Source organism: Pipistrellus hanaki (genome assembly GCF_964339955.1).
Source record: "Pipistrellus hanaki genome assembly, chromosome: 16".
Classification (NCBI taxonomy): Eukaryota; Metazoa; Chordata; class Mammalia; order Chiroptera; family Vespertilionidae; genus Pipistrellus; species Pipistrellus hanaki.
This window is the reverse complement of record NC_140518.1, coordinates 18,965,592-18,993,475: the sequence shown is the minus strand read 5'-3', so window position 1 is coordinate 18,993,475 and position 27,884 is coordinate 18,965,592. Positions and strand designations below refer to the sequence as shown.

Below are 27,884 nucleotides of genomic sequence, written 5' to 3'. Positions count from 1 at the left end.
ATGGGGGTGAGAGAAGTAATATATTCGTATTCCTCCAGGTTTTTTTGGATACTGTTTTTGTACTAATAGTCTGCCAGAAGCTGTTATGTTATAAATTCCTTTCTGAGGTATTCTGTGGCTCACATTCCAATCCAACTTATAATATGGATATGAAAACAGTCATGACAGCATTTCCACTAGGGCAAATAATGCCACTTCACACAGATAAATTAAATAAACCTTCAAGAAGAAAGTGATAAATGAATAGTGCATTTTTTTGTATGTAATATGGAAACTCCTACGAATACCCTACATTTGTCTTATTGGATCAAACTTATCAAACTTAAAAACATACTAAGTATCCATTTACTAGGTATGAAGATGTACTAATTAAGTAATGCAACAGCACACTACAAAGCAGCAGCTAATATTAGAAAATGCCCACAGTCTAATAGATAGTAATTATCCAGCAGGGTAAATCTGACTCATAGTGTACCTTTAGAGTCGGGTGAAATTTTTAAATATTTCCTATGCAAAACATTAAAATAACTAAATAAAATGATATATCTAAATATGCACAGTAGAAAAAGAGACCTGAATAAGTAAATAAATGAATAAATAAATTTAAAAAGCAGAGCAAAGCCACAAATGTTTCTATGATTTCTTCATATATTTAAAATGTAATTTTAAAACTTCTAACTTGTCAAAGATTTTTTAGGGAAAAAATTTTTTTAGAAGAAGTTAAAAGAGAAAAATACTTTGGAAGGTCTGAAGAATAATTTTAAAACATAACTGAAAAAAGACTTCATGACATTTATTTTTAAAAACAATATACGGTTTTATCAAGTTCTCCTTTTTAAACTCACCCATCTGTTCCACAATCTCTGGAGGAAACACTCGGGAAGCAAATGCTCGTCGAAAAATATCTGAAAATTCCTTGTCCAGACCTCCTATTCCCATTTTTTCAAAGTTCCAGTCAGGATTGATGATAGACTGGCGATTTTCCTTGGTTTTAGCTTTGCCTATGTTAAACAAAGATAATCAAAAGTGAAACAAGAACTTCATCAGTAAGTATAAAAGACAGAGCTCATGGGGCATCCTCAATGAACAAAGGAAGGCTACCCTTATACAAAGATGAACAACATGCTCTTAGCTGTTTTTCTAATAAGAACGAGTTTTGCTATCTTAACTACTTTGTCTGGTCCCCCTTTAGGGTCAGTAAAAAACTTTCAAAATGACTAGCTAAAATCATGCTGTAGTCTGTTTGTAATCAATCCATGGAATCCTAACCAATTTAACTAATTTGGTTGATTAGAAGAAACACCATGTGCATATCTGATGAAGACAACACCAGCTGCCACAAATATAACTGAAATCTAGCAGTCCCTCAAGGCTCCTAAGGCAAGTGTATTTAAAAATACTTGTATTTATCTAGATTAAATTTATAATTGAGTATATGAACCCCCCAGCCTGGGAAGATGCACTGAATAAGTTTGGTGTCTTATTTGCTTTTCTTCACTTGTACATCAAAGTCTAAAATCATCCTAAAGTCTTTAATGATTTCAAAATTCGTGTTTTCAAATTCTTTCAGACACAAATTATTTCACTTAAATGTTATAGTGCCACCTAAAGTAACTCCAGAGAACCACATTCACTATCACAAATACAAAGAATAAAAGTGCCTCGGAATACATTACTATACATAAAAAAGTAATATTTTAGGTTTTATTAAATTAGGGAAGAAAAGGTTGCATTAGAAAAAGTTTATCTTAAACAGTAGTTCTATGGTTAGAGTTTTGTGGACTTAACATTTCCTTTACAAAGCTACGGAAAATACTTTTCTTACACTCTACTGTCCTCTTGTGGCCAAACTTGCTGTATGGTAAATCACCACAATTTTATTTTCCAAAAGGAAAAACCTATCAATCACACCTTCGCAGAAATTACTTAGAAATATCCACACTGTATGAAAGTCATGCAATTCCTTTGAGATAACAAAAAGTGTAGAAAACATAAAATACGCTGTGGAAATATAGTTGATCAGTAACAGGAGATTTTTGAGTCCAGCCAGGATGGCTCAACCAGGAGGTCACGGTTTGACTCCCCCATCAGGGCACATGCCTGAGTGAGGGCTCAATACTGGGTAAGGGGTATGCAGGAGGCAGCTGGTCAATGATATTCTTTCATCATTGATGTTTCTCTCTCTCTTTCTCCCTTTCCCTTTCTGAAATAAATAAAATATATTTTTAAAATAATAGGTTTTGATATATCCCACACCCATAAAATGACATATATAGTTATTAAAATTAATGTTGAAATGTGTATTTATTAAGATGGTTGAAATGTGTTAATCAGTAAGAATAAATTATAAAACAGAATAAAATTAGAAATTTTTAAAGTTGTGTGTGCTGTGTTTGGGTGTCTATCCATATTTTATAAAATAAATATTTTACTTTATAATTAAGAAAAACAATAGAAGGGAATAATAATTTATGAATAAAAAAAGGCTACACATTCCAAGAAAATTAAATAACCTTGGATATGATAGTATGCAACCAAAGAAAATTCTCTTTCTATTGGAGTAAACATCAATTTAGTTATTAAATTAATAAAAAAATAATAACTTCTGTAAAGTTAATGGCATTATTATTCTGGTGAGTTACACTTCTTAAAGTTCAATCTGCTTTTTAAAGTGGGGCTAATATAAAAGAATAGGACTACAATATGAATCTGTTGTAAAGACTTTATTTACCTGCACATTTATCATTTAACTCCATCACTAATCAAAGTGACACTAGTATTGCACTTAACATACAATCAGGTAAGGGACAGTCTACAAAATAACTGACTAGTCCTCAAGGTCATAAAAGACCATGAAAGTCTGAGGAACTGCCAAGAGACTGGAGAAGATTATGGAGACTAAACAACTAAATGCAATGTGGGTCCTGAATTAGAATCTGAAAGAGAAAAAGGACATAATAAAACACTAGTGAAGCCTATATTTAGTTAGCAGCAATGTAACCATGATAATTTAGCTTTGGTAACCATACTATGGTTATTTAAGATGTAACATCAGAGGGTGTTGGTAAAGGCTATCCAGAAATTCTGAACTACTTTTGCAAATCTTCTGTAAGCCTAAACTTATCTCAATATAAAAACTTTAAAAATTAATTTTATCTGTATCTTTTTCCTTATGTATAGTGTGGTTACTAGGAGATTAAAAATTACATATGTGGCTCCCATTGTATTTTTATTAGACAATGCTGATCTAGTGATGGTTTTAAACTGTTACTACATTAGCTCATTGTGATTTTGTGAAAAGCTTTCTCAAGGGAGATGCCCCTATTCTCTTTCCCACTTGAAAATCACTGTAGTTGAGTCACATATAACAGAGTTATTCAGAATCTTCTAAAAACTGTCTTACCAATAAGATTGAGTGATGAATTTTCTGCTTTTTCAAATGCAACTTGACTATTTCCAAGAACCAATCCTAGTTCAATCTGTGCAGAGAGAGAATAATTAATAGTCTATAGCAGACTTCTGGACTTCTTAAAGCAAAGTCAAAAACAAGGAGGAAATGACGTCTCTCTGAGCAGAGCAAATCTTCCAACTATCACCTAATTTCATTTTCTTTTGTCATACCTACCTTTTAATTATTCCTGTTTTCTTTATTTCAATGAATATATTTTTTCATAATGCCTGTCTTATTATTATTTATTTACAATACATATTACCTGTATTTAACCAGGATTACAAATTTCAAATTATTAGTAGGTCTGCAAATAAGTGTATTTTATGCCATCTAATATATATAAAAACCTAAGCGACTGTTACGACCAGTTGACCAGTCACTATGATGAGCACTGACCACCAGGGGGCAGATGCTCAATGCAGGAGCTTCCCCCAAGTGGTCAGTGAGCTACCACAGCCAACATCCTGTGGCTGGCCAACCTCCCATAGGGAGGACGACTAGGTGAGCAGGCCTTGATCGCACCGGATCACTGGCCAGGCCAAGAGATCCCACCTGTGCATGAATTCGTGCACCAGGCTTCTAGTATTTTAATAATAATGCTTGCTATAAAAGCAATTTTCTCTCCCTACTATCATAAAAGAAAGAGTGCATAATATGAAAGAAATCACTGAGCAAGAGAATGGGTAGGAAAATTCTATTAATCTGCACAATTTACATCATAGAAATTATCAAATAAAAATAATCAATAAAACATACCTTTTGTCTTTTACCTGTCCCCTGCTCTCCCTTCAGGATGCTGGGATCCATGGCTTCAATATCCTTTACTACTAAGCTAAAAAGCTTTTCATTGAAGCTAAATACAAGCTATGTAGAAAAAAGGAAAGGGCAGAAAAATCACTTTATGATACAATGCTTCACTCTCACATCATCAGCAATATTCTCTAAAGGCAGAAAAGCAGCTTTGTCCTGTGTGTTCCTCTTATATCTGCTTCATGGACAAACTACCCACTAGCCAGTGAGAGGAAAAGGGAACTAACACTTACTGAGTTATTTGCTGTGTACCTAACAATCACCACAGGTTATGTAATTAATATTCACAAACTCTTTTGGAAACAGAAATTACTCCTCAGTTTTAACTAGTGAGGAAGCTAAGATCCAGAGATGGACTAAGCAATGTGACCCAGAGTCACAGTAAATGACGGTGCCATGAGTCAGCCTGGGTTTGAGACTCTGATATCCATGCTTTTCTAAAACCAATACTAAATACCTGTCACATGAGTGCAAAGACAGCATCAGATGCATCAATTTGCCAAGTATTTATTGAGTGCCTTTCGCAAGCTAGGCTCTCTTCGCATTCTGGGGTATAACAATAAATATAACCGACAATGTTGACTGTCAATCCTGCTACTACTATTTATTTTGAAAGGGGATAAATACTAAGAACAGTGATTTGGGGTAAGATATTTATTTCTTCTCTATATTATAGAGGATTTTATTTCATGGGTTTATAGACATCCATATGTTATTAGGTTTAAATTATTACAAATATCAAAGCATTGTCTATTAAACATTCTTCTAAGCATTTTCTACTAAAATACTAAAGCTAAAGGAGAAGGTAGAAACAATGAAGTTTAGCTCGGCCAGTGTGGCTCAGTGGTTGAGCTTCGACCTAGGAACCAGGAAGTCATGGTTTGATTCCCAGTCAGGGAACATGTCTGGGTTGCAGGCTTGATCCCCAGTAGAGGTTATGCAGGAGACAGCAGATGGATGATTCTCTTATCTTTAATGTTTCTATCTCTCTCTCTCCCTCTCCCTTCCTCTCTGAAATCAATAAAAATATTTTTTTTAAAGAATAGAAATTTTTGAGGCGCCCCAAAGGCCTTTGTTTATATAAATTATATCTATTGATGACATTTACCATATTAAAAATTAGAACAAAGGAACTTAAATTTTATTTATTAATCTAAAATTAACGAATAAATTCATGATGCGTTAGCAAAAATAACATTTTTAATTTATAAAATACTCTCTAATGTCCAAAATAAAAAAAAAAACACAAGTTGGAAGAGTGACAGTCACTTTTTCACAAATCTCTTTCATGGAAGACAGTTGGCCCCCATGACTGTTTTACAGTCGATGTGCTGCACTAGCACATATCTATAAAACTGCACCATTTGCTCATCCTGTATAATAAAGAACTAATATACTAATTAGACCGAACAGCAGAACAACTATCCAGACAGAATAAGAGGAAAAAGACACATATGTCTTGGTATTAATATGAAAATAGCTATTGACTTTGCAAACCCCCTGAAAGAGCCTCAGGGACACATTTTGAGGACCGTGGCTATGGAGTTATGATAGGAGGAAGGAATTAGGAGTGGTTAAGGAAAGTCATAAAGAAGAAAACAAATGTAAGGGCATAGGAGTAATAATTACTTATGTATGTATAGAGGCCCGATGCACAAAATTCGTGCAAGAGGCTCGGCCCTGGCAGCCCTGGCTTTGTCAGGAAGATCATACAGTCGTCTGCACAGTCGTTCTGCTGTTCGGTCTAATTAGCACATGAGCTCTTTATTATATAGGTTGTGTTCAAACAAAGATCAATTTATAAACTCACATATTTTTTAAGAGTACAATTTTAAACGGACAGAATTTATCCCTAGGAAGTTAACATTATGATAGTAAGTGAAGTCCAAACAAACAGCCATCATCAGCAATACCATTTTAAAAAAGAGAAAATCAGGGCTTCAGAGGTTCTATGAAAAACCTGAAAACATACATACATAATTTCCTTAAGATCCTCAAAGAGGTCATAACCAAAAAAAGTTAAGAATTACTTTTCACAGAAATGTATTATTAAAGAGAAAGCCACCCAAAGACTATACAAATGTCCCACAATTAGCAAAGAAGAAATTTGAGATATGTATGTTCCCAGGATTCTCAATTTACAGATAGAAAAGCTGTGGTAATCATATATCACACTGTAACCTAAGGTGTCTTCAGAATTTTTCTAAACATTTCCCTCACTTGTCATCACTCATCTTACATATACCTGTTCATATGCAGAACTAATCTCAGTTTTTTAAGAGTAGAATAATTTTGGACAACTGCAGGGATTAGAATGCCTATAAAGAGAAAGGAATGAAAGAAAATTTCAAGCTACCTGTTGTCCCACTGAGAATGCCTGGTTGTTGAACTGTTGAATAAATTCTCCTGCCATCTTGTCAGTATCATAAGGATTAGAGTCGATGCTTTTTTTCTGTAGGAAATCAATCTCGATGGTCATTGTGCCAACACACTGTTTGGTCTTGTCAAATGTATATAAGGACACTAGGGCAAAAAAAGAAGCATTTTTAAAAATCACAGAGACACCAAATACTTGCTGTGTTCTAAGTAACTAAAAGTTTCGACAGAATGAATCCTAACAGAACTTAACCCAAAGGGGGTTTTATAGCCCTAGCCATTTTGCTCAGTGGATAGAGCCCTGGAAGCTGAAGGGTCCCAGGTTCAATTCTGGTCAAGGGCACATGCCCAGGTTGTGGGCTCAATCCCGGGTAGGGGGCGTGCAGGAGGCAGCCAATCGAAGAATCTCCCTCATCATTAATGTTTCTATCTCTCTTTCCCCTCTCCCTTCCTCTATGAAATCAACACACACACACACACACACACACACACACACACACACACGGGGCTTTACGTGGCTGTCATTAAGAGACATAGGCACAGATTTTAAAACACAGTAATAATCACTACAGATGTTCTTCCCCATCCGAATCAATTCAAACATACTGTGAACAACACTCTCCTTCTACTTTTATTCCCTCACTCGACTCTTGAGGGGAAACAACAGCCCCCCGCCACCTCCAAAAGGCCTCTGCATCTTCCTCAAAACAACAATTTCATAGATCTAACCAATAATATGATTATAATAAGTGTGCAACAACCTAACAACCAGTAACAGAAAGTTGTACAGATCTCCAGAACTATGAGAAAATCTTAAAGAAAATCTCCCTCAGGTAACTAAAATATTTACCTACCTTCTATATCTTGCCCAATAGAAAGTCCAGCCCATTTTCGCTGTAAAATAAAACAGAAAAAAATAGACACTTAAAGTCAAATCAATCAAAATTAGATAAGCAAGGAAAAGAGAAATTTCTCTGAATTTCAGGAACACATCCAAAGACCAAAACATGATATATTCTTTTATATTGAATTGTGTCCCACAAACAGATATCTGGAAATCTTCGTCCTGGCACCTGTGAATGTGACTGTATTTGGAAATAAAATCTTTGGACATGGAATCAAGTTAAGATGAGGTTATATCAAATTAGTGGGTTCTAAGTCAATATGATTATTGTATTGTCCTTATAAGAAGAGAAGACACACTGATACATGGGTAGAAAGTCAGAGGCAAAAGAGGCAGAGACTGAAGTGATACATCTGCCAAAGAACAAGGATGGTCAGCAACACCAGCAGCTAAGTATGAACAGATTTTCCCGAGGGCCTTCAGAGGGAGTGCGGCATGCTGACACACTGATTTCAGACTTCCAGCCTCCAGAACTGTGAGGAGAAATTTCTGCTGTTGTAAGCCACCCAGTTTTCGGTACTAACTTGTGATAGCAGTCTAGGAAACTTATGCACACCCATCCCAAAAACATACAAAGCTTGCCTTTTTACAGTAAAGCCAGCACCACTGAGCAGGTGCTCATTTGCGTAGTGTAACACTCCTGAAGCTCTTTGTGGCATCAGATAGTTCAATACTCTAAATGTACTGGGGTTAGTTACACTGTGACAGTATCACAGAAAGAAAAACATTCAGTTCATAAGAAAACAAATTAAAACTGGTCAGACAATGTATACTGAAACCCAAGCAGGGATTCAAATCATTGGATGGCCACCGTTAGTCTCTGTGTGCCAGCCAAAGGATTCTCTCAGGCATTTGCAGCCGAACTTCAGCTTCTCCCCAGGTCGAGACTGGTTACAATGGCAATAATGTATGGAGGCAGACCCAGATTGTATTTAGGCAGGAATTCGGGAATGGCTTGGTATAGATTCAAGATCAGTAACCACTGATAACACTCCAAAGAACAGGGATAAAAATAATTTTGGGCTGAAAATCAATAGTTTGTCTACTCATCTGAACATGTGGGTTTTGTGGTGGATAGCTAAGAGGATGCTGAATCTGAAATGTGTACATTAAGTGCTCTCCCTTCCACCAGAGGTCACTTCTCCCTCCTCTCTGCCCTTCACACCCCTCTTCTGTAATATCCCATCCCACACACAGCCAACCTGAAATTCAGCAACATGCTGGTTAAGCCCCGACTTGGAGTCACAGAGAAGCCACACTTAGGTTCTGCACTTCAATTCCAAGGACGGCCTCAAAGTACGATAATAACAGTATCTATGGTATGGGGTTGTTTTGAGAAGTAAATGAGCAAATACATACAAAAGTACTTAGAATCATATCTGGCCTACAGTAAATGTTGGAGGAAAAAATTTTTTTAACAGCAAAAGACAAGGAGAAATAGTCAGAAATCATGAGTAAATCAATGCTTATTAGAAAGAGGAGGTGTATTAGAATACTTAAGACTGTGAGATCAGCAGCATAAGCAAGGAAATAAGGAACAATAGAACACAGACTAGTACCTATGGTGCTCCTAGATTATGGATTGTATGTCTGCAGCAGTGCTAGGCAATTTTCCCTCTGAAGAATCCACCAGCAGTTACAAATGTGATCATTATCCTTCCAGTCATCACAGGAACCCAGCAAGTTAGGTTGTGATTTGAGATAATAATTACTCATATCATATTTAGTCTGACATCATTGCACTTAAAAATCACTATTAATAGATGTTAATTTTATAAGTAAATGCTATTTTTATATCTTCTCTGTTACCCTGGAAGTTAACATTAAAATAACTTAACGCCTTATCTGATAGTTAACTGATATTACTGCAGAATTTTTTTTAAATTAGAAAAAAAAAAATCAAGGTAATAAAAGGCAGACACAGTAAAATTGGCAATTCAGGATATATCTTTAAATTCCCAGTATATTATCTAGATGTTTTTCTTCAGAGTGGATCAATAGCTATAGGAATCCATTGCTTTAAATGGATTGCTGCTTCTACGACCTTCAGGAATGGAAGAGAAGAAATTAACAGCTGAGTTACCTGAGGTAAGCTGAATGCAATGCTCCCTGGAACCACTGATGGGTGGGTCCTCAGTGTAAATGTGTACCTGTGGCTGGGAGAGGTCCTCACAACCACATGCCTAAAAGACAGAAACATAGTCATTGCTCCAAGTCAGAGGAGATGAAGAATACCACTTCCGAATGTGTCCATTTCCAACAACTGAGACTTGATGAGTACCGGGTGGGAAAATGGTATTACTTGACAGTCCTGAAGGACTAGGAGCACAAATTTCATTTCTAAAAAATGTGAGCAAGTCAAAATGTTTTCCAGGCATAAGGAGCACCTTGGGCCAAACACACATCAAGCAGAATGAGGACCAAGTGTATGGTACATATCACCCAAAATATAAACTTTATTACATTTCCAGTTTACATAAACTGATGTTTTTTATAGTTTACATAAAACTGGTAATAGTGATTTAGTCTTTAATATTAAGTAAAAAACAGATGAATTTCCTCTCCTGAGAATTATTTCACCTCAAAATAGAATAAAGGGAGAACTAAAGATAGAATAGGGTATAGCAGTAAAAAAAAAGTTAGTTTTCAGGACAAATATTTAAGTCTCTTTGCAGACTCTCACAATAGGTTGAAGCAGTAATACCTGTAAGACTAAAAAGATGGTAAAAAAAATTTTTACAAAATATATCAGCTTTCATATATATATATATTTACTATTTCAAAGCATTTTATGCTAATTCATCCTGCTCAGAAGTTACCTATAAACAGATAAAATATAGTTATTTCATGATAATCTCTTATACCAAGAAACTACCAAGAACTGTGTATAAGATAAAAGCTTCAAACTGTTATGTGCTATCTTTATTAAATTATCTTTTAGAAAGCTATAATTTTTAATATTAATGGTTAATGTTCCCATACATATCAGTTTGCCACTAAAACACAAGTTCCTCACAGCTACTGTATTTTAAATAACCCCTTCATGAGCACAGTGAACATTTGAAACATATAAAGGAATTCCATAAAAAAATCCTCACTTATTATCCATACTGCAGTTTATATGTGGAGAGTTCTGTGTTCTACTGAGCATCACAGAATTTTAGGAATGAAAATAATATTAATATAGTCATGCAGTACAGATCCTTATTCTGAAGCTGAAAACCATAGATGATTACCAATTCTAACTCTGTGAAACTCATGTATTTCACAGAAAAATTAAAAACAAACAATGCCTCAGTTAAAATCCTGCTTCATTAATTAAAAGAAGATTGGTGCTTGCTTTAAATAGATTATTCCTTATCTCCCTAGTCTGCCTCTGATACAGCCACTTACCTCTATCAATCTCAGAAATATATGTATGGCCTTGAAATTGGTAGCAGGACCTTTAGAAGTTCTGGGTAGAATGAATCAGTTAAAATAAATGACAATTAAAAATTATGATAGCCCTAGCTGATTTGGCTCAGCAGATAGAGTGTCAGCCTGCAGACTGAAGGGTCCTGGGTTCAATTTTGACCAAGGGCATATGCCTGGGTTGTGGGGTGATGTGCAGGAAGCAGCCAATCAATGATTCTCTCTCACCATTGATGTTTCTATCTCTCCCTTTCCCTCCTTCTCTGAAATTAATAAAAATATAATTTTAAAAATACTTATAAAGATTCTACATTTGTTGCGCATCTTCCAATTTTCATGCCTTTTAAAATATCTTAGCATCACTGATCAAAATGGCTAATATTTATTGATGACTTATTAATGTGCTAGGCACTGTCCTAAGTGCTTTATTTGTATAACTCAATCTTAACAATTATCATCATCCCCATTTTACAGATTGGGACAGAGACACAAAGATGGTAACTTACCCAGGGTCACCAAGTTCCTAACTGGCAGAGTTAGAATCTAAACTCAAACAACCTGACTTTGGAGCCAGAAACCTAATGGCAATGCTATATATAATTCATATGACCAGTATGTTTATTTCTGCTATGGAAATCGATTTTTAAAAAGTTATAAGAAGCAATATATGCTTTTTAAAATGTTATAGTTATGGAAGTTTAACACAGTTAAGATTGAATTACACAACTCTTTCTCATCTCTCCCATTTCTAATTCAGTAAGAGGAATAAAAAATTCTGCCGAAGCCGGTTTGGCTCAGTGGTAGAGCGTCGGTCTGCGGACTGAAAGGTCTCAGGTTCGATTCCGGTCAAGGGCATGTACCTTGGTTGCAGGCACATCCCCAGTAGGGGGTGTGCAGGAGAGGGGGTGTGCAAAAGGCAGCTGGTCGATGGTTCTCTCTCATCGACGTTTCCAGCTCTCAATCTCTCTCCCTTTCTCTCTGTTAAAAATCAATAAAAAATATATTTAAAAAAATTCTCAAGTTAACTAAAAAATAAGAGCTCTCTAGAAATTTCTAAAATACCATCTAGCAGGTGAGAAGAAAAACAAAGTTAGGTACTCACTGGCCAGACTGGAAATCTTTTTCATTCACAACTGCACAGTTGGTTAAAGATAATTCATCTGTAGGACATCTCGCAGCTTGCATACTCTATAAAAATGAAATGATTAGGAAAATGAAATTATCTTTTATAACCTTAGAGAATAGTTTATGCCTTCCTGTCCTCTATTCCTCATCCCCTGTTGTAAAGGCCTATTGTTTTTACTCCCAGCACCCATTCCTCTGTGATAATAGCAAACCCTTCCTTTGGAAAACTGTTCCTTCCTCATTGCACACGCTTTTGTGGGTGTGCCAATCACAGCACACATACAACCACATAGAGTCCTATTCCACCCATGGGGCCTTAGGTAGACCAGTAATTAAAGAAAGGAATTCTCCCTTGCCTCACCACCAATGTTATAGTTATGGAAGTTTAACACAGTTAAGATTGAATTACACAACTCTTTCTCATCTCTTCCATTTCTAATTCAGTAAGAGGAATAAAAAAAGTCCACATGGAGGAGGACTTTCTGCTCTAAGAATAAACCTATCACAAAGAAAGCAAAGGTAACAGAGACACAAACAAACACCTTAAATCAGAGACCTGACAATCAAGTTAAAATCCTTGAGTCCTGAACGTTGGTTATAAGCCAATAAATTCTCTTTTTTGCTAAAGCTTATTTGAGTTGGTTTTCCAGCTCTTCAAAGAGAATCATGTGATTGAGACTCAATCACAATGAAGTAGATTAAATAAGTTTGATAAAGTGTATCATGAAAAGTATAGTTTTATAAGAGATCCCAAGTGCCTCTAAGCCATGTCTCCTATAAATTGAGAAAAACCAATTCCAAATATCTCCCAACAGAGATAATTACAAGTTTACATGTTTTAAAACCAGAACATAACAATCTTATGATCCACAGTGACTGGCAAACATTCCTTCATATAAAGTATTTATTAACCAATAACCCTCCACTGTTCTCTCAGGTTTCCTAGTTAGTGAAATATGGCACTTGTAGTCAGTCTTTTATGACTACAGTGCCCATTCTTCAAACCTCAAGCCAAAGCTGGTTCTTCTTAACTTTGTCTCTCAAACACAAACTTATAGAAAAAAACAAATTATTTTTTGCTTTGCTTTTGTTTTAACTAAAGGCTAGTTTTGATAGTTATCCCAGTTGTCTAGAGCAGTGGTCTCTAAATGGGATATGTGTATCTCAAGTTTGTCTGGTAATCAAGTATCAAAATAAACTGAATTTAGAAACTGATCTCTAAATAGGTGTATTACAAAATATTAAACCAAGAGTTTAAAGAATAATGAAGCTATCACTTTACTTTCTATATTATTAATAAAAGAAAACTGAGAATATATTTTTCATCTTTAGCTCATCCTTTTTATTTATTTTGATATGTTTTATTATGTATATAAATTATTTGAGTATAAATATATATACATACAAATGATCAATATATTTTTTTACTTATGGGATTCATGATAAACTGTTTGAAAATCACTAATTTATAACATGAGATGAATAAAGTCTAGGTCATACGTTTGATTTCTGAATGAGACAGTATTTTTATCCATGGTCATAATTTGACAAGTCATTTGACAAAAAAATACCCAACCTTTTAGTTTTCCACCTACCCTGGGGACTCTTTCACCTACAGGACATTACCATTTCTTTAAATCAGTATGTTATTGAAGAAAAACATACATTCAGAAAAACACATACATGTAAATGTTTGGTTCAATGAATTTCTACAAAGTGAACACACCCAAGGTAACCAACACCCTCTTGAAGACATTACCAGCTCTCCCCTACCCCCATCACTAGATTTTTGCCCCAACCACAGATAACTACTATCTTGTTTCTCTCACCAGATGAAAACCTTAAATTAGTTTTTCCTGTTGAAAATTTTATATATAAAGTGGAATCACACATCATGTATTATTCCATGTCTGACTTCTGCCATTCAATACAGTAGGTCCTTAGGTTATGTCGGAAATCCATTCCTACGGTGCAATGTAACGCAATTTTCGCCATTAAATTGGAACCCACATACATAAGCACCTACCCTGTTTTTCCAAAAATAAGACAGTGTCTTATATTAATTTTTTCTCCCAAAGTTGCGCTAGGTCTTATTTTCAGGGAATGTCTTCTAGGTCTTATTTTCGGAGGATGTCTTATTTTCGGGGAAACATGGGTATGTCACTCACATGGAACACATACACAGCAGTAATGAAGCAAAACAGTAAAAAAAAAAATTTAAAAGAAAGACGACAATTCCTGACCTTTACTAGTGGTAAATAAATAATAATAAAAATAAAACACATATGTACATAAGTCAAAATGATGGAACTTTTAAAAAAATAAATAAATGGGAGATGGTGACATAACCATGAAACAACATATGTCAAGTCCAACGTAACCCGAGGACTGTCTGTATTATGATTGTGAGACTCATCCGTGTTGTAGCAATAGTTTACTCATTTTCATTTCTCTTATATAATTACTAGAACAAAATTCATGCACGGGTGGGGTTGTGTGTGTCCCTCAGCCTGGTCTGCATCCTCTCCAATCTGGGACATCCCCCTCACAGTCCAGGACTGGTGGCTCCTGACCGCTGGCTCCTAACCACTCACCTGCCTGCCTGCCAGCCTGATAGCCCCCTAACTGCTCTCCTGTCAGCCTGATTGACACCTAATTGCTCCCCTGCCGGCCTGATCACCCACAACTGCCCTCCCCTGCCAGCCTGATCGCCCACAACTACCCTCCCCTGCCATGATCCGTCTCCTCTGACAGGACCTGCTGGGACAGGCCTCCTCCGCACCACATGGAGCCACAGGACCCCCCAGGCCACCGCACAAGAGTGGCACTGCCCTGCGCGCCCGCCCCCCCCTCCCCCCCCCCCCGCCACTATGTGTGAAGCCATCTTGTGACGGCCATCTTCTGATGATGTGAGGGTGTGACGACCACCTAGGCTATTATTAGTATAGATATTAACATACCACTATTATGTATCCATTTAAAATTGAAAATTTTATATATAAAGTGGAATCACACATCATGTATTATTCATAATTATTCAATATTCATAATTATCTTAATTATGAATATTGTTGCTATTAACATGTTTATACCTGTCTTTTGAATGATATCTGTATGCATTTCTATTGAATATATTCCCACCTCACCCCACTCACCCTCCAGTAGAACGGCTGGGTCATAAACATCCATGGCATATGTTCAGCCTAGGGAGTTTTGCCTAAGGTATACAATGTGGTATTTTGACATAAATATACCTTGTGTAATGATTACCACAATCAAGTTTCATAGTTACCATTTTGTGTGTGTGTGTGTGTGTGTGTGTGTATGACCTTGTGTGCAAGGTGAGAATACTTAATGTATATTCTTTCAGCAAATTTCAAGTTTATAATATGTTATTAACTATAGTTAATACTATCTAGCATTTTAGTCAGGGTACCAAATCTACTATATGCAAGAAATAACTACACTTTCTTAAATGTTTGGAAATTGGATATAGATGAATGTATTAAGGGGAAGAAAAGGCATCTGGAAATAACTAGATTGAGTAAACATTTGGGAAGAAGTCTGGTAAAAAAAAAAAACCAAAAAAAAAACATCTTCAACAATTTAGAAGGAACTAAATGGAAAAGCTTAAAATGCTGTTAATGGTTCTCAATTTTAGCATAAATCAGAATCACCTATAGAACACTTAAAAGAGACTGTAGGAGTCCTGGCTGGTGTGGCTCAGTTGGCTAGATTACCATGGTTGGCAAACTGCGGCTCTTTAGCCCCTTGAGTGTGGCTCTTCCACAAAATACCACACCCTGGGCGAGTCTATTTTGAAGAAATGGTGTTAGAAGACATTTAAGTTTTAAAAATTTGGCTCTCAAAAGAAATTTCAATCATTGTACTGTTGATATTTGGCTCTGTTGACTAATGAGTTTGCCGGGCTGGGAACATCATCCCGTGTAACAAAAGATTGCTGGTTCAATTCCTGGTTAGGGCACATACTTAGGTTGTGGTTTCAATCCCCAGTAGGGGCAGATATGAAAGGCAACCTATCAATGCTTTTTTTCATACATCAATGCTTCTCTTTCTCTCTCCCTGTACCCTATTCTAATTTAATCAGCCTGGGATGGGGCCTGAGATTTTGCAGTTTGAACAAGTTCACAGGTGATGCTAATTAGCTGGTCTGCAGTCTCCACTTTGAGAATCACTGTACTCAGTAAGGAGAAATAAACTTCATAAAAAAGCAGAAATACTGACAGGTTCATTTCATTCTACAATAGAAGAGAAAAAATGTGGAAAAGAGGCTTCAGAAATGCTTAGTCCATTTCATCATTTAACTTGGTAAATATAATTAGGTTTATTTTTATTCTTAATTAGTAGTAATTGATTAAAAGCTATATAAGCAAAAAGCAGTTATCAGACTCAATATCTGGAAGAAAAGACTATTGGAATCCAGCAGCTGTTTAAGTTATAGCTACTTTCTCATTAACGATGTAGATAACAGAATAAACAACAGTGAAGTATTCAATAGCTTGGCAGAGAACATAACATTAAAACCAGGTAGGAAAATGTTCATATGCACCTAACACTAAAGACACCTTACAATTTAAAAAAATCCACCAGTGAACCCCTAACTACTCTTTGTTATATAGTGATTTTAAAAGTAAATGCTAGATTTCAAAAATTGTGTTATTTCTTTTTATTTTTATACGCAAAAATTTAGAAAGCCACGGAAGTAGGGAAAGTGAGTCAGCTGGGCGTGGGCTCAGGAAACAAGAGCAAAAGAAGGGCCTTTGGAGCTTAGGAGGAAGAGAAGAGCAAGGAAAACTCATCTGGGGAAAGAGGGTGACGGAAGGAGCGGGCAGGCTCTTAAGAGCAGCTGCCGATAGTTTTTTATTTTAAATTAATAATTTTCCCACTTTATTACCAAAGATCTATATGGTTAGTGCAGAATACATCAGAACTTAACACTTCATCTGAATTTAGCAAAGGACCAAAATACCCTGCATTACTCATAAACAGCTGATGCAAACTCATTTGGTTTCAAATCTATAGAGCACAAAGTTGCCACTTTTTGCTTAATGTCAAAATGAAAAAGCAGCCTAGCCGCTGTGGCTCAGTGGTTGAGCGTCAATCTAGGAACCATGAGGTTTGATTCCCAGTCAGGACACATGCCAGTGGGGCGTGCAGGAGGCAGCCAATCAATGATTTTCTTTCACCATTGATGTTTCTATCTCTCTCCCCCTCTTCCTCTATGAAATCAATACAAAATATTTTTAAATGAAAAAGTAAGTCAAAATCAATAGCAACAGATAAAGATAACTTAAAGATAAAAATGTTTTTAATGAAGAAGGATTAAGTGGCTCCTAAAATTTATAAGAAAAAGGGCCAAGAGCTCTGGCCTATGTGGCTCAATTTTTGAAGTATCATCCCAGGTACCAGAAGATCATGGGCTGTGGGTTTGATTCCACCCTTTCTCTGTCTCTACAATCAATTTAAAAAAAGAAAAGGATGCCGAAATCGGTTTGGCTCAGTGGATAGAGCATCGGCCTGTGGACTGAAAGGTCCCAGGTTCGATTCAAGGGCATGTATCTTGGTTGTGGGCATATCCCCAGTAGGGGGTGTGCAAGAGGCAGCTGATCGATGTTTCTCTCTCATTGATGCTTCTAGCTTTCTATCCCTCTCTTTTCCTCTCTGTAAAAACTCAATAAAATATATTTAAAAAGAAAGAAAGAAAATTAAAAAAAGAAAAAGAAAAAGGACCAAGAAATGCCTAATGAAGAAAAATAAGGAGCAGGCTTACCTTACAAGACAGCAAGAATAATTTTAAAGCTATGTAATTGTAGAGAAAGACAATATAGTCAATAATACACACACACACACACACACACACACACACACACACACACATCTAAAGCCTAAGCAACCGTTATGATTCAATAACCAGAATGACCAGTTGACCAGTCACTATGACGTGCAATGACCACCAGGGGGCAGACGTTCAATGCAGGAGCTGCCCCTGGTGGTCAATGCACTCCCACAGCCAACCAACCTCCCATGGCCAGCCAACCTCCCCTGGTCCCTCCCCCACGGCCGGCAAACCTCCTGTGCCCACCCCGCCACCAGCCCCTGTCCAGCAAGCTCAGTCCGGCAGCTGGCAGGCCCTGTGGCTGGCAGGCCCCGGCCAGTAGCCAGCAAGCCCCTAGGTGTTGGCCAGCAATAATACTGAATATAAACTGTAACTGAAAAAAAATTTTAAGCTAGGGTAATTAGAACAGTGGTATTGATGTACATATAGACAAACAGAATTATGAAACATAACAGAATCCAGACATATTGAATATAAAACAGAGATAGCATACAATCATTGGGGAAAAGGACGGATTCAATAAGTGATATTGAGATAAATGATTATATATACAGAAAAGATAAAATTAGTTCCCTAATTCATGCCAAACACAAAAATTAATTCCAGATGAATTAAACAAAGCATGAAAAGCAAAATTTTAAACCTTTTAGGAGAAAATCTTTCTGACTTCTGGGTGAAGAAAATTTTCTTTAAAAACATACAAATACACTAATCATAGAGGGAAAAACGAGGTAATTATAACTATACTAAAATTTAAATCTAAAACTATAAACATGAAATAATCACCATAAGAGAAGCTATTTGCAATTAACAAAGGATGAGACTCCAAGCAACCCCTACACCCACAAAAAGGGAAAACTCTGCAAATCAATTTTTTTAATGCTAAAAGCTCAACAGTTGGGAGGAAAAAAAGGGGGGGGGGTAAAGAATATACAAAGGTAATTCACAGAAGAGGATATCCCAATGACCAATAAGAAAAATGCTCAATCTCCCTAGTAGCCAGGAAAAATGCAAATTTAAACAATAGGATTGTTTTATACCTATCATATTATATAAATTTAAATGACTATCATATTAAGTGCTGGAGAGGACATAAGTAACAGGCACTCCTATACTGCTGGAAAGAGTGCATATGTAGCCGGGACCGGTTTGGCTCAGTGGATAGAGCGTCGGCCTGCGGACTGAAGGGTCCCGGGTTCGATTCCGGTCAAGGGCATGTACCTTGGTTGCGGGCACATCCCTAGTGGCGGGTGTGCAGGAGGCAGCTGATCGATGATTCTCTCTCATCGATGTTTCTGACTCTCTATCCCTCTTTCTTCCTCTCTGTGAAAAATCAATAAAATATATATTTTTAAAAAAAAAGAGTGCATATGTATATGTCTCTAGAAATATATCGTAAAGAAACTCTTACATATGTATGTTAAGAGACATATCCAAATCCTCTGGTAAGAAAACAGAACACTACATAGTAGTTAAAACAGAATTAACTGGCCATATACCAACATGAATAAATTTCAAATGAACAGGTCGCAGAAGGAAATATGCAGTATACAGCATAACACCATTATCCATGCAACAGTGGGGAACTGTAACCCACCCCACCATTCTTTTGTTTCTGTAAATGCTGACTCTGACTAATTTATAGCTTGTAGATAAAAGCAGGTTTGTATAAGAATCCTAGGAACTAACTTCTAGGGACAGGGAGACTGACTTTCTGGTATTCCAGCTCCAGGAAATTTGCTGACCTTCAAACAAAAAGCAGAAGGATGCACATCACACCATTGCTTGACCAGTTTCAGGATCCTTATCAGAATAGACTGTGCTGCTCCACACGTAGTGTTCTCAATGGAGAACTCTCAGCTCCCTCCCTTGGATCCCTCTGTTCTGTTTTTCTCACACTGAGATGGGGAGATGGGCCTTGGGACAGGAGTTCCCCATCTTCTCAGGGAGCCAGTGCTTGAGAAAACGACTTTCCTTCTCACAAGTTTGGAGACAGGCAGCCGGACCTGCATCTGGTTACATATTGTATATGTTTTTAAAAAACTCTCTCTCTCTCTCTCTCTCTCTCTCTCTCTCTCTCTCTCTCTATATATATATATATATATATATATATGGGCACAAACATATGTAGATGTAAACAGAAAGGATCTACGTAGACCAACTTTAGGATAGTGGTTATTTCTGGGAAAGGTCAGTGGAATCAAGAAGGGATACAAAAGGGATTCAATTGGATCTGTAATGTTTTATTTCTAAAAATTAAAAAAATCTGAAGCAAATATCAAAATATGTTAACACTTCTTACATCTGGATAGTGAGCACATAGATATTTGTTTATCTTTTCAGCATACTAGAAATCTCTTCACATTTATATAAAGTATACAAATTTAAAATGCACAGAGCTTTTAGAAATAGTTGTAGTCACACAAGGAATATTTAGTTTTCATCATAAAAAATAAATTAGAAATTAGAGATTAAATCACTAGGAAATTGAAGACAGTGTAAGTCAGGCCTCAAAGTTCATTCAAAGATATCAATGCTGAAGTATGATAAAGGATATCGTTTATAGATTACCTAAAATACCATGGACCCTTAAGAACAACATTACTGCAAATATCTAGTGTATTGATGTTTGCAAGAGTTCACTGTCCTACCAATTCAGGAATTTTTAACAGTGGGATAATTCACATACTTTCACCTAACATCTTTACACCTTGATTTAAATACTTGAAAAAAAGAACCCAACTTGAGCATAAATTCCTCTGGGTTTCAGAAAGAATCAGCTATTTTACAGTGCTATAAAGAGTTCAATTTTATTTTTCTAAGATGTATAGCACTTGAAGATACTTTTCAAAATCTTTAACATAATATAGAAAAGCAATAACTACTGCATATATGATTTCAGAAAGTTGATATGCTTTGGATAGCAAAACACTGATTTAGAAAATGGGACCATGAAACATATTATTTACTTTGACTTGTGGTACTGCACATGAGCCATCTCCAATTTATAACTTGTATTCCAAAACTTCATTTGAAGATTGATAGTAAAAATATCATTCACCCATAAAGTATAAATGGGTAGGTTTCTGGACTAGGCTACAAAAGCTTCTTCAACATACTAACAGATACTAAATATATCAGTATGTCTAGGCAAAACGTTGGATTAGGTAAATTTTACCTCTAGCATCTTTCTATTCTCCTTTCAACTCCTACAAGAGTTCTTTGCCTTAGATGCCTATTTAACATCATCCCACTCTATTTCTTCACAACAAATCCCCTCAACAGGGCGCAGGAAGAAACAATCCATTGGTTTATTTGCATTAATGTATGTATATTTTCAGAAAAGAACTGCTGGATCTCCAGGAAGATTCCTGGTAATTTTTAAAGACAGATTACAAAAAGTCCAGGCAATATGGAAAGCCTTTCTTTTCTCTTTCTTTCTTTCTTTCTTTCTTTCTTTCTTTCTTTCTTTCTTTCTTTCTTTCTTTTTTTTTCTTCCTGTAATGGAGTTGTGGTGGTAATATAAAGGGCCTAGAAAGCGATACCCAATCGAGTAGCCTTACTAAGGAGTCACTCCCTATCTAAAATCAGCTCTCCTAAGCTATTAAGGCTGCATTTCAGAATCCTTCTTTACTTCTGATTCCATGATTCCAGAGCAGCTGTAGCATGAGAATTCTGAAAGAGGCCTGGGGCAGTGGTAGCCATCTGTATGTGGAATTCGTTCTAAATAAGAGTCCATATTCAATGTAAGAAGAATAAAACTAGATTCTGCTTTATTACTAGCAAAAATTTACAATAGCTGAAAAAATTTATTACCTAATTTAATCTTTTTTAACATGTCAGTAAAATGGGCTAGCTTTATGGCAATGCACCATCTATCACTAGAGTATTCAAAGAGAAATTAGATTCATCTTTAAAAAAAAACCGGCTGTAGCACCGTTTGGTGGTCGCAGGCAGGGTGCAAAGTTCAATGATGACAATAGGTAAAAACAAAAACAAAAAACCAACATGATCTAATGGAAGGTAAAATATAACGGTAGAGGCAATTAATCACATTAGTAAATTTAAAAATAACAGATAAATCTCTAAGGAAAGCAATACAGTTCTTCAAGAACATATAACAACAGATCCTGACTTGAAGTGTGGTATTAGAATAGGCTTCCTTTAAGTAGTTGAGTGATCTGAGTAAGAGGGAAATGGTTGGGAGTAAAACATTACAAAGAAAGCACAAGCAAAGACCTTGTGATACGAGAAACCACTGTAGCTTCAAGGCTTATATATAACCTGAGCATAGAGAGTAAGTGGGGGAGTGGAAAGAAGCAAGAGTAGAACCACAAAGGACCTTACAGGCCTGGTTATAGAATTGGTCTTCTCCCAAAATTAATGGGATGCAATCAAGGGTGGGGTTTAATGGGCATGGGAGGGAACAATCAATGTGGACACTGGCGTCAACAGTCTACTTCGGAGCTTCCCGCAACAGTTCGGACGGACCAGAAATGATGGTGAGGGAAAAGGAGGTGAAAACGAAGATGTTAGAGAGGTGGACTGATTGAAGAGATTATTAGAAAGTTAAAATGGCAGAACCCATGTGACCAGCCCAGTGGGTGATTTGGGTGCAGTTTAAAGCAGCAATGACCCAAGGCAGATTCTTTGGCCCTAAAACGTGTTTGTTGTTGTTGTTGTTGTTGTTGTTGGGCGTAGTGGAAGGGAGTGGAGAGAACTCAGTGTTGGGGGATGTGGTGAAAGAGAAGCGATATAAAGAATGACATCCTCACCCCCACCCCAGGTTTCTAGCCTATATAAATGCATGGACGGTGATGCCATTTGTTGAAATATGGATTGCTTGCTTCCCGCATGACCCTGGCCAGGGCCAGGGATAGAGCCTGCAAATGGAGGTACGTGCGTGCCCTCGAATGGAACTGAACCTGAGACTCTTTAGTCCGCAGGCAGTTGCTCTGTCCACTGAGCCAAACAGGCTAGGACTGAGGTGGCAGCACGTACCCAGTTCTGAAAAGGTAATTTGATACATTAATCTGGAACTCCAGGGATAGGTCTTTACTGGGAGTAAAATACTGAAAATCATTGACACATAGACACTATTGGAAGCTGTGGCATTAGAAGAAACCGCCCAAGGAGAAAAATAGAGAGCGAGAAGAGAGCCTTGAGGAACATCTGCATTGAACAATTTAGAGACACATTTCAGTGGGATGACAGGGCCAAAAATCAGACTGCAGTGGGTTGAGGGGTGAGCAGGCGGCAAACAAATGGGAGACAATTCCATTAAGATGCCCGGCTGTAAAGTGGGAAGAGAAAAGGTGACAGCTGTGGAGGCGGAGGGAGGGTTGAGGGGGGTAGCCTGAGCCTGTTAAGATGGAGCAGGTGGATACAGAGGAGTGGGATTCCTGAGAAGGTGGGAAAACCAGAATCTGAAACATGGGTGGACAAAGTAGCCACAGATGAAAAAGGAGAGGAAAAGCAGGGAAAAAAAGCAAGAGCAGAAAGAGGCCAAATGAAATGACCTTTCCGGTCTCTTCTCACTCTGGAATCCCATGACCATTTCCTTTAGGTAGGGCATTTGCGTGCATGCATCAATCGACGCAAGCAACGTATTCAAATATTCTGGGGTAAATAATCCGTCTAGCACATCCTTATCCCCCCCAATGACGCAGTTCATATCCCGGGGTTTAGGACCAGTGTAATCTCTGGGCAGGATCCATTCCTCTGAGAGGGCTTAGCTCCACGCACACTGCAACACAGCACAGCACCACCAGCCCTCTCCCCCCTCCCTCGCCAACACCACACCACGCCGAGACCTCAGAGGCTAGGGGAGCAGGTAAAATATAAAACCCTGATGCTACAACACATCCTGCAGCCTTCGAAGCGACGGCCGTCATTCATAAAAGCAAAAAAGCGACACGCCAAATGCCCAGTCCAAGCTAAAGGCATTCCCTGTGCACGATCCGACAGTGACAGGTCCCTCGACAGCCGGGCTTGGCCACCAAGTCACTGGCACTTCCTCCTCCTTCCCCAAGACCTTTGATTCTCAAGAACCAGAAATAGGTTCCTGATGGTCCTTCCTCCCACAGCCTTCGCCCCAATGCAGCACACGGACCCTCCGCAGTGACCCCAGAGGCTGCCCCTCATAAGCCCTCGAAAGGGGGTGCGGGGAACCCCCCCGAGTCCGTCACACAGGGGATGGAACGGCCACAACCCTGCGGCTGCCTTGAGGGGCAAGAAAAACAGCCGAAAGCGAGGGGGAAAGAGGGGAATTAATAGGGACGCAGGAGGCCCAGGGAGCGAGGGGTCCACCTCCCCTGGAGCTCTCTTAGGAGGATGGAGTTTATGAGGAGGGCTATTTCCAAGCCACCGCTCCCCCTCACTCCCCCTCAACAAGCCCTTTTTCTGGCCTGTTGCCCCCTCCAACGAGCTATCTGCTCAGACCCCTTCTCCTTCCCCTGGGGCTGTCCGGACCTCGGGGTGCCCGCAAGCCCGGCACCCCCCGCCTGAAGCCGCAGCTCCCGGGGTTAGCACTCACCCGGCCCGCCATCTTCGCGGACACGTCCGGCTCCGCGGCTGCAGCGCTGCGTTTGGCAGAGCCCGCCCCCGCCGTGCGCGCGCGCCCGCCGCCGCCGCCTCCGGGGCTCCGCGCAGGCGCGCTGCCAGCGTGAGGCTGCGCACGCGCACGGCCGCGTCCCCGGGTCCCCAGGCCCGCCGGGCGCGCGCCCGCTGGGCGGCCGCTGGGGGCGGGCGGGGCGCCGGCGCCATTTTGAGCAGGAGGTTCGCCGAGGGGAGGGGCGGGTGCAGTGACTCTGTGTTTCTTAGAGCGTTCGTGTCCGCCGGCGGCTCTCTCCAGGGCTCCTTTTTTCGAACCTCACCACAGCTGGCCCTTGGCACTGGACTTTGTAGCGGGGCCTTCGTCCCCGAGCCCTTGCTTTCCTCTTTGCCAGCTGCTCTTTGCCCTTCACGTGGCCTTCCTTTAGCTTGAAGCTTGCAGACCTTCAAGTGAAAATGCACAACAGGAGCGCCCTGGGAGGGAACTGGCCTGCCCCCAAGGGAGACCAGTGATGAGGGGTGGGTTCTGAGTTCAAGGTCTGCATGAATTCAGGCTTTTCCCTGTAGGCATCCTTGATTTCCTAGCTCCTGGAAGTTGGCATGTATGTGTAGCTTAGGGGTAGCCTGGAGAACTAAAGTTAATACTTTCTTCTAATGTAAAAGTGAATTATCATTATTTTCATGTGTATTTGCTATTCTATATTTGTTTTTGTTTATAAAAGTGATTGGTGTCTTTACCAACCGTTGCCACTCCCCAGTGTTCTTTCGTGGTAGACAATGTATATGGTGGAATTTGAATGTAATATGCCCTAAATTCAACCTTTAAAAACAAACAAACAAAAAAACACAACAGCCCTAACTGGTTTGGCTCAGTGGATAAAATGGTGGCCTGTGGACTGAAAGGTCCCAGGTTAGATTCCAGTCGGGGGCATGTGCCTTGGTTGTGGGCACATCCCCAGTGGGAGGTATATAGGAGGCAGCTGATTGATGCTTCTCTCTATACCTCTCCATTCCTCTCTGTAAAAAGTCAATAAAATACATTAAACACACACACACACAAAAAAAAAAAACAATACACACACACAAACAAACAAAAAACCCCCACACAACACACCCTTGATGTTTCTTTTGTACAGTTCCATTTCCTCACTGGAATCTTAGAATACATCATCATCAGAATAGATAATAATAGGATCCTGCAAGAAGATTGTTGCTGCCCAATAGGTTCTCTGGCACCTCTATCGACCCCACGATCTTATTTTTCTCTTTATATTTATAAAAAATAATAAACGATAGGATTTGTTATCTTCCATTTCTCATAGTTAATTAGAAAAAAAATCTTTTTTCCAACACGAGGAACAGAGAAAAAGAATTAGAAGAGCTGGGCATGCTTAGCAATTTAAAATGAAGAACTAATAAAATCAGTAAGTGGCCTGAAGATGGGCGAGGGGCTGACAAAAAACTCGGGCCAGTTTCATAAACTCTCACACTGTACCTGGGAACCAGAGTGCTTTGTTGGACAAAGCAGATGTTAACTAAATCACCGGTGGATCAGAGTGTAATAGGTAGGCTATATTACAGGGGAAATGTCTTTAATCTCCCCAACCAGGAGGAAAGTTTGGCATGCAGGAAAGCTAGGCCTGTCGGAGAGGTGCCAGGGTGCCGGTTTATGAGCACATCTACCCATAGAAGGAGACTTTGTATCCTCTCACCAGTCGTACAAAGGCAGCACAATGATGTGCATAGCCCTGCAGGGTCTACCGATGCAATTGTAGGCAGACGTGAACTCTGGTCCTTAAAGTGCTTAGCATCCAGCTCCAGGAAGAGTCTGAGAAACTGCTCCAGGTGGTCACATGTCTGCACATCCCATCTGTGCTGTGCTCTGATATTCAAGGTCATCTCAGAGTAGAGCTGATTTGCCACCACCTTCTGAGTAATCCTTGGAGCGATAGTGGATAAACAACAAATATTTTTGCTCTTCCCCCTTTTCTGGTCACAGCTCTCCCAGGTCAGGCAGCCTTGCAAGCATTCCCAGACAAGGTACCCTGGCCCAGGAGGGAGCACAGAGCCCAGGCTAGGACCTGCACTGCCCCTCTTGCCGAAGACGTCATTGTGAAGCAGACAAAAGTGGTCTTCAGAGCCACTTTTATACCCTTCCCTCTGCACCTCCCCTTCGCTTTCCTAAGTTCTTTCAGCATTCGTAATCTAATAGATTAGTTTTCCCAGGAGTATATGCAATTTAAGAAATACTGCTTGGGAGAGCAATGCCTAACCTAAGGAAACAAGTCTCAAATGGCAAAATGTGGGAGACTGTGACTGCTCTACTGGGAGCTAAATGTGGAAAGCAGTTCGTATCTTTGCCCCTCCAATCAGACCCACAGGCTAGATACCCCGGCCCAAGCCCAGGCTTTCAGGTAGCCTGGTAGAGAAAACTTCATTTTGCAGCTCCATCACAGCCAGTTTTAGAATGACAGAGTTGCCATCTGTTTGTTTTCTATCAGAGAAACCTATTTCCCAAAATGATGGATAAGGCTAGAGAACAGAACAAAACGGAGAAAGGACATGGAATTTTAAAACCAAGGAAGACTAGCTGGTGCAATGCAGCAGTCTAGCTGCAGTCAGGTGGGTTGGTTTTTTTAAAAATATTTTTTTTATTATTGGTTTTGTTGTTGTTTTGGATGAACATGTCCTTTCTCTTTGGAAGATCAAGGACAAATACCTATAGTCACGAGAATCAATTCATTCTGGAAAGTCTGAGTGGGCAGGAGAGATGATGGAATCCTCCACGGAAGGGAATGGATGTTGCTATGGAAACCAGACTATCCTTCAGTGTGAGCCCCAATGCACTTGCCAGGCTGCCTAACCCTGCATATTAACATCGTGGATCCAGAGAACTGCCTGCATATTAACATTGTGGACCCAATCTCTTTTTAAAGGGATAATTCAGATATCAATCTGATGAAACATTATGACTTTTGAGAAAAGGAATTCCTCGTCTCCCAGGAGGGGCTGCATTTCGCAGCACCGTAAGGCACTAGAGGCCCACCAACCATAGTGGATTGAGATGACCATATCTGTCACACTTCTCTGGAGGGCTCCTGAGAAAACGTAAAAATGTGTCCTCCGGTTTCTCCTAAGGGTGAGTTTGCCGGAGGACTGTTTCTAGGTCAAGGAATACGTACAGCAGGATTTTTCTAAGAGAGGGAGAAGACATTCTTTGAACAGAAGCCTGGCCAGAATAGAGGGATACATTTAGTGATATTTGGGTGAAGGTGGTCTGGGTGACATTTAAACTATCTAAACTTAAAGATTTCGTGTGGGAATTAGATAATTATCACAGAGTACCTAATACATTCAAAACCTGACCCAGCAAGTTACACAGCAAATACTGGTTACCA

At 38.8% G+C, this 27,884-nt stretch overlaps 1 protein-coding gene across 1 annotated transcript in view; it reads right to left on the bottom strand.

Moving 5' to 3' along the window:
* Positions 1 to 24,562, bottom strand: part of NSF (N-ethylmaleimide sensitive factor, vesicle fusing ATPase) — a 110,707-nt gene extending 86,145 nt beyond the window's left edge. The window contains exons 1-8 of the mRNA XM_084861720.1: positions 24,470 to 24,562; positions 12,055 to 12,140; positions 9,625 to 9,724; positions 7,492 to 7,531; positions 6,618 to 6,784; positions 4,208 to 4,315; positions 3,404 to 3,479; positions 846 to 1,001 (exon numbers count right to left, since the gene is read on the bottom strand). Coding sequence (XP_084717846.1) covers positions 846 to 1,001; positions 3,404 to 3,479; positions 4,208 to 4,315; positions 6,618 to 6,784; positions 7,492 to 7,531; positions 9,625 to 9,724; positions 12,055 to 12,140; positions 24,470 to 24,481 — 745 coding nt within the window. The 5' untranslated portion in view covers positions 24,482 to 24,562. The remainder of the gene's footprint in view (positions 1 to 845; positions 1,002 to 3,403; positions 3,480 to 4,207; positions 4,316 to 6,617; positions 6,785 to 7,491; positions 7,532 to 9,624; positions 9,725 to 12,054; positions 12,141 to 24,469) is intronic.
* Between the last annotated feature and the right edge of the window lie 3,322 nt (positions 24,563 to 27,884).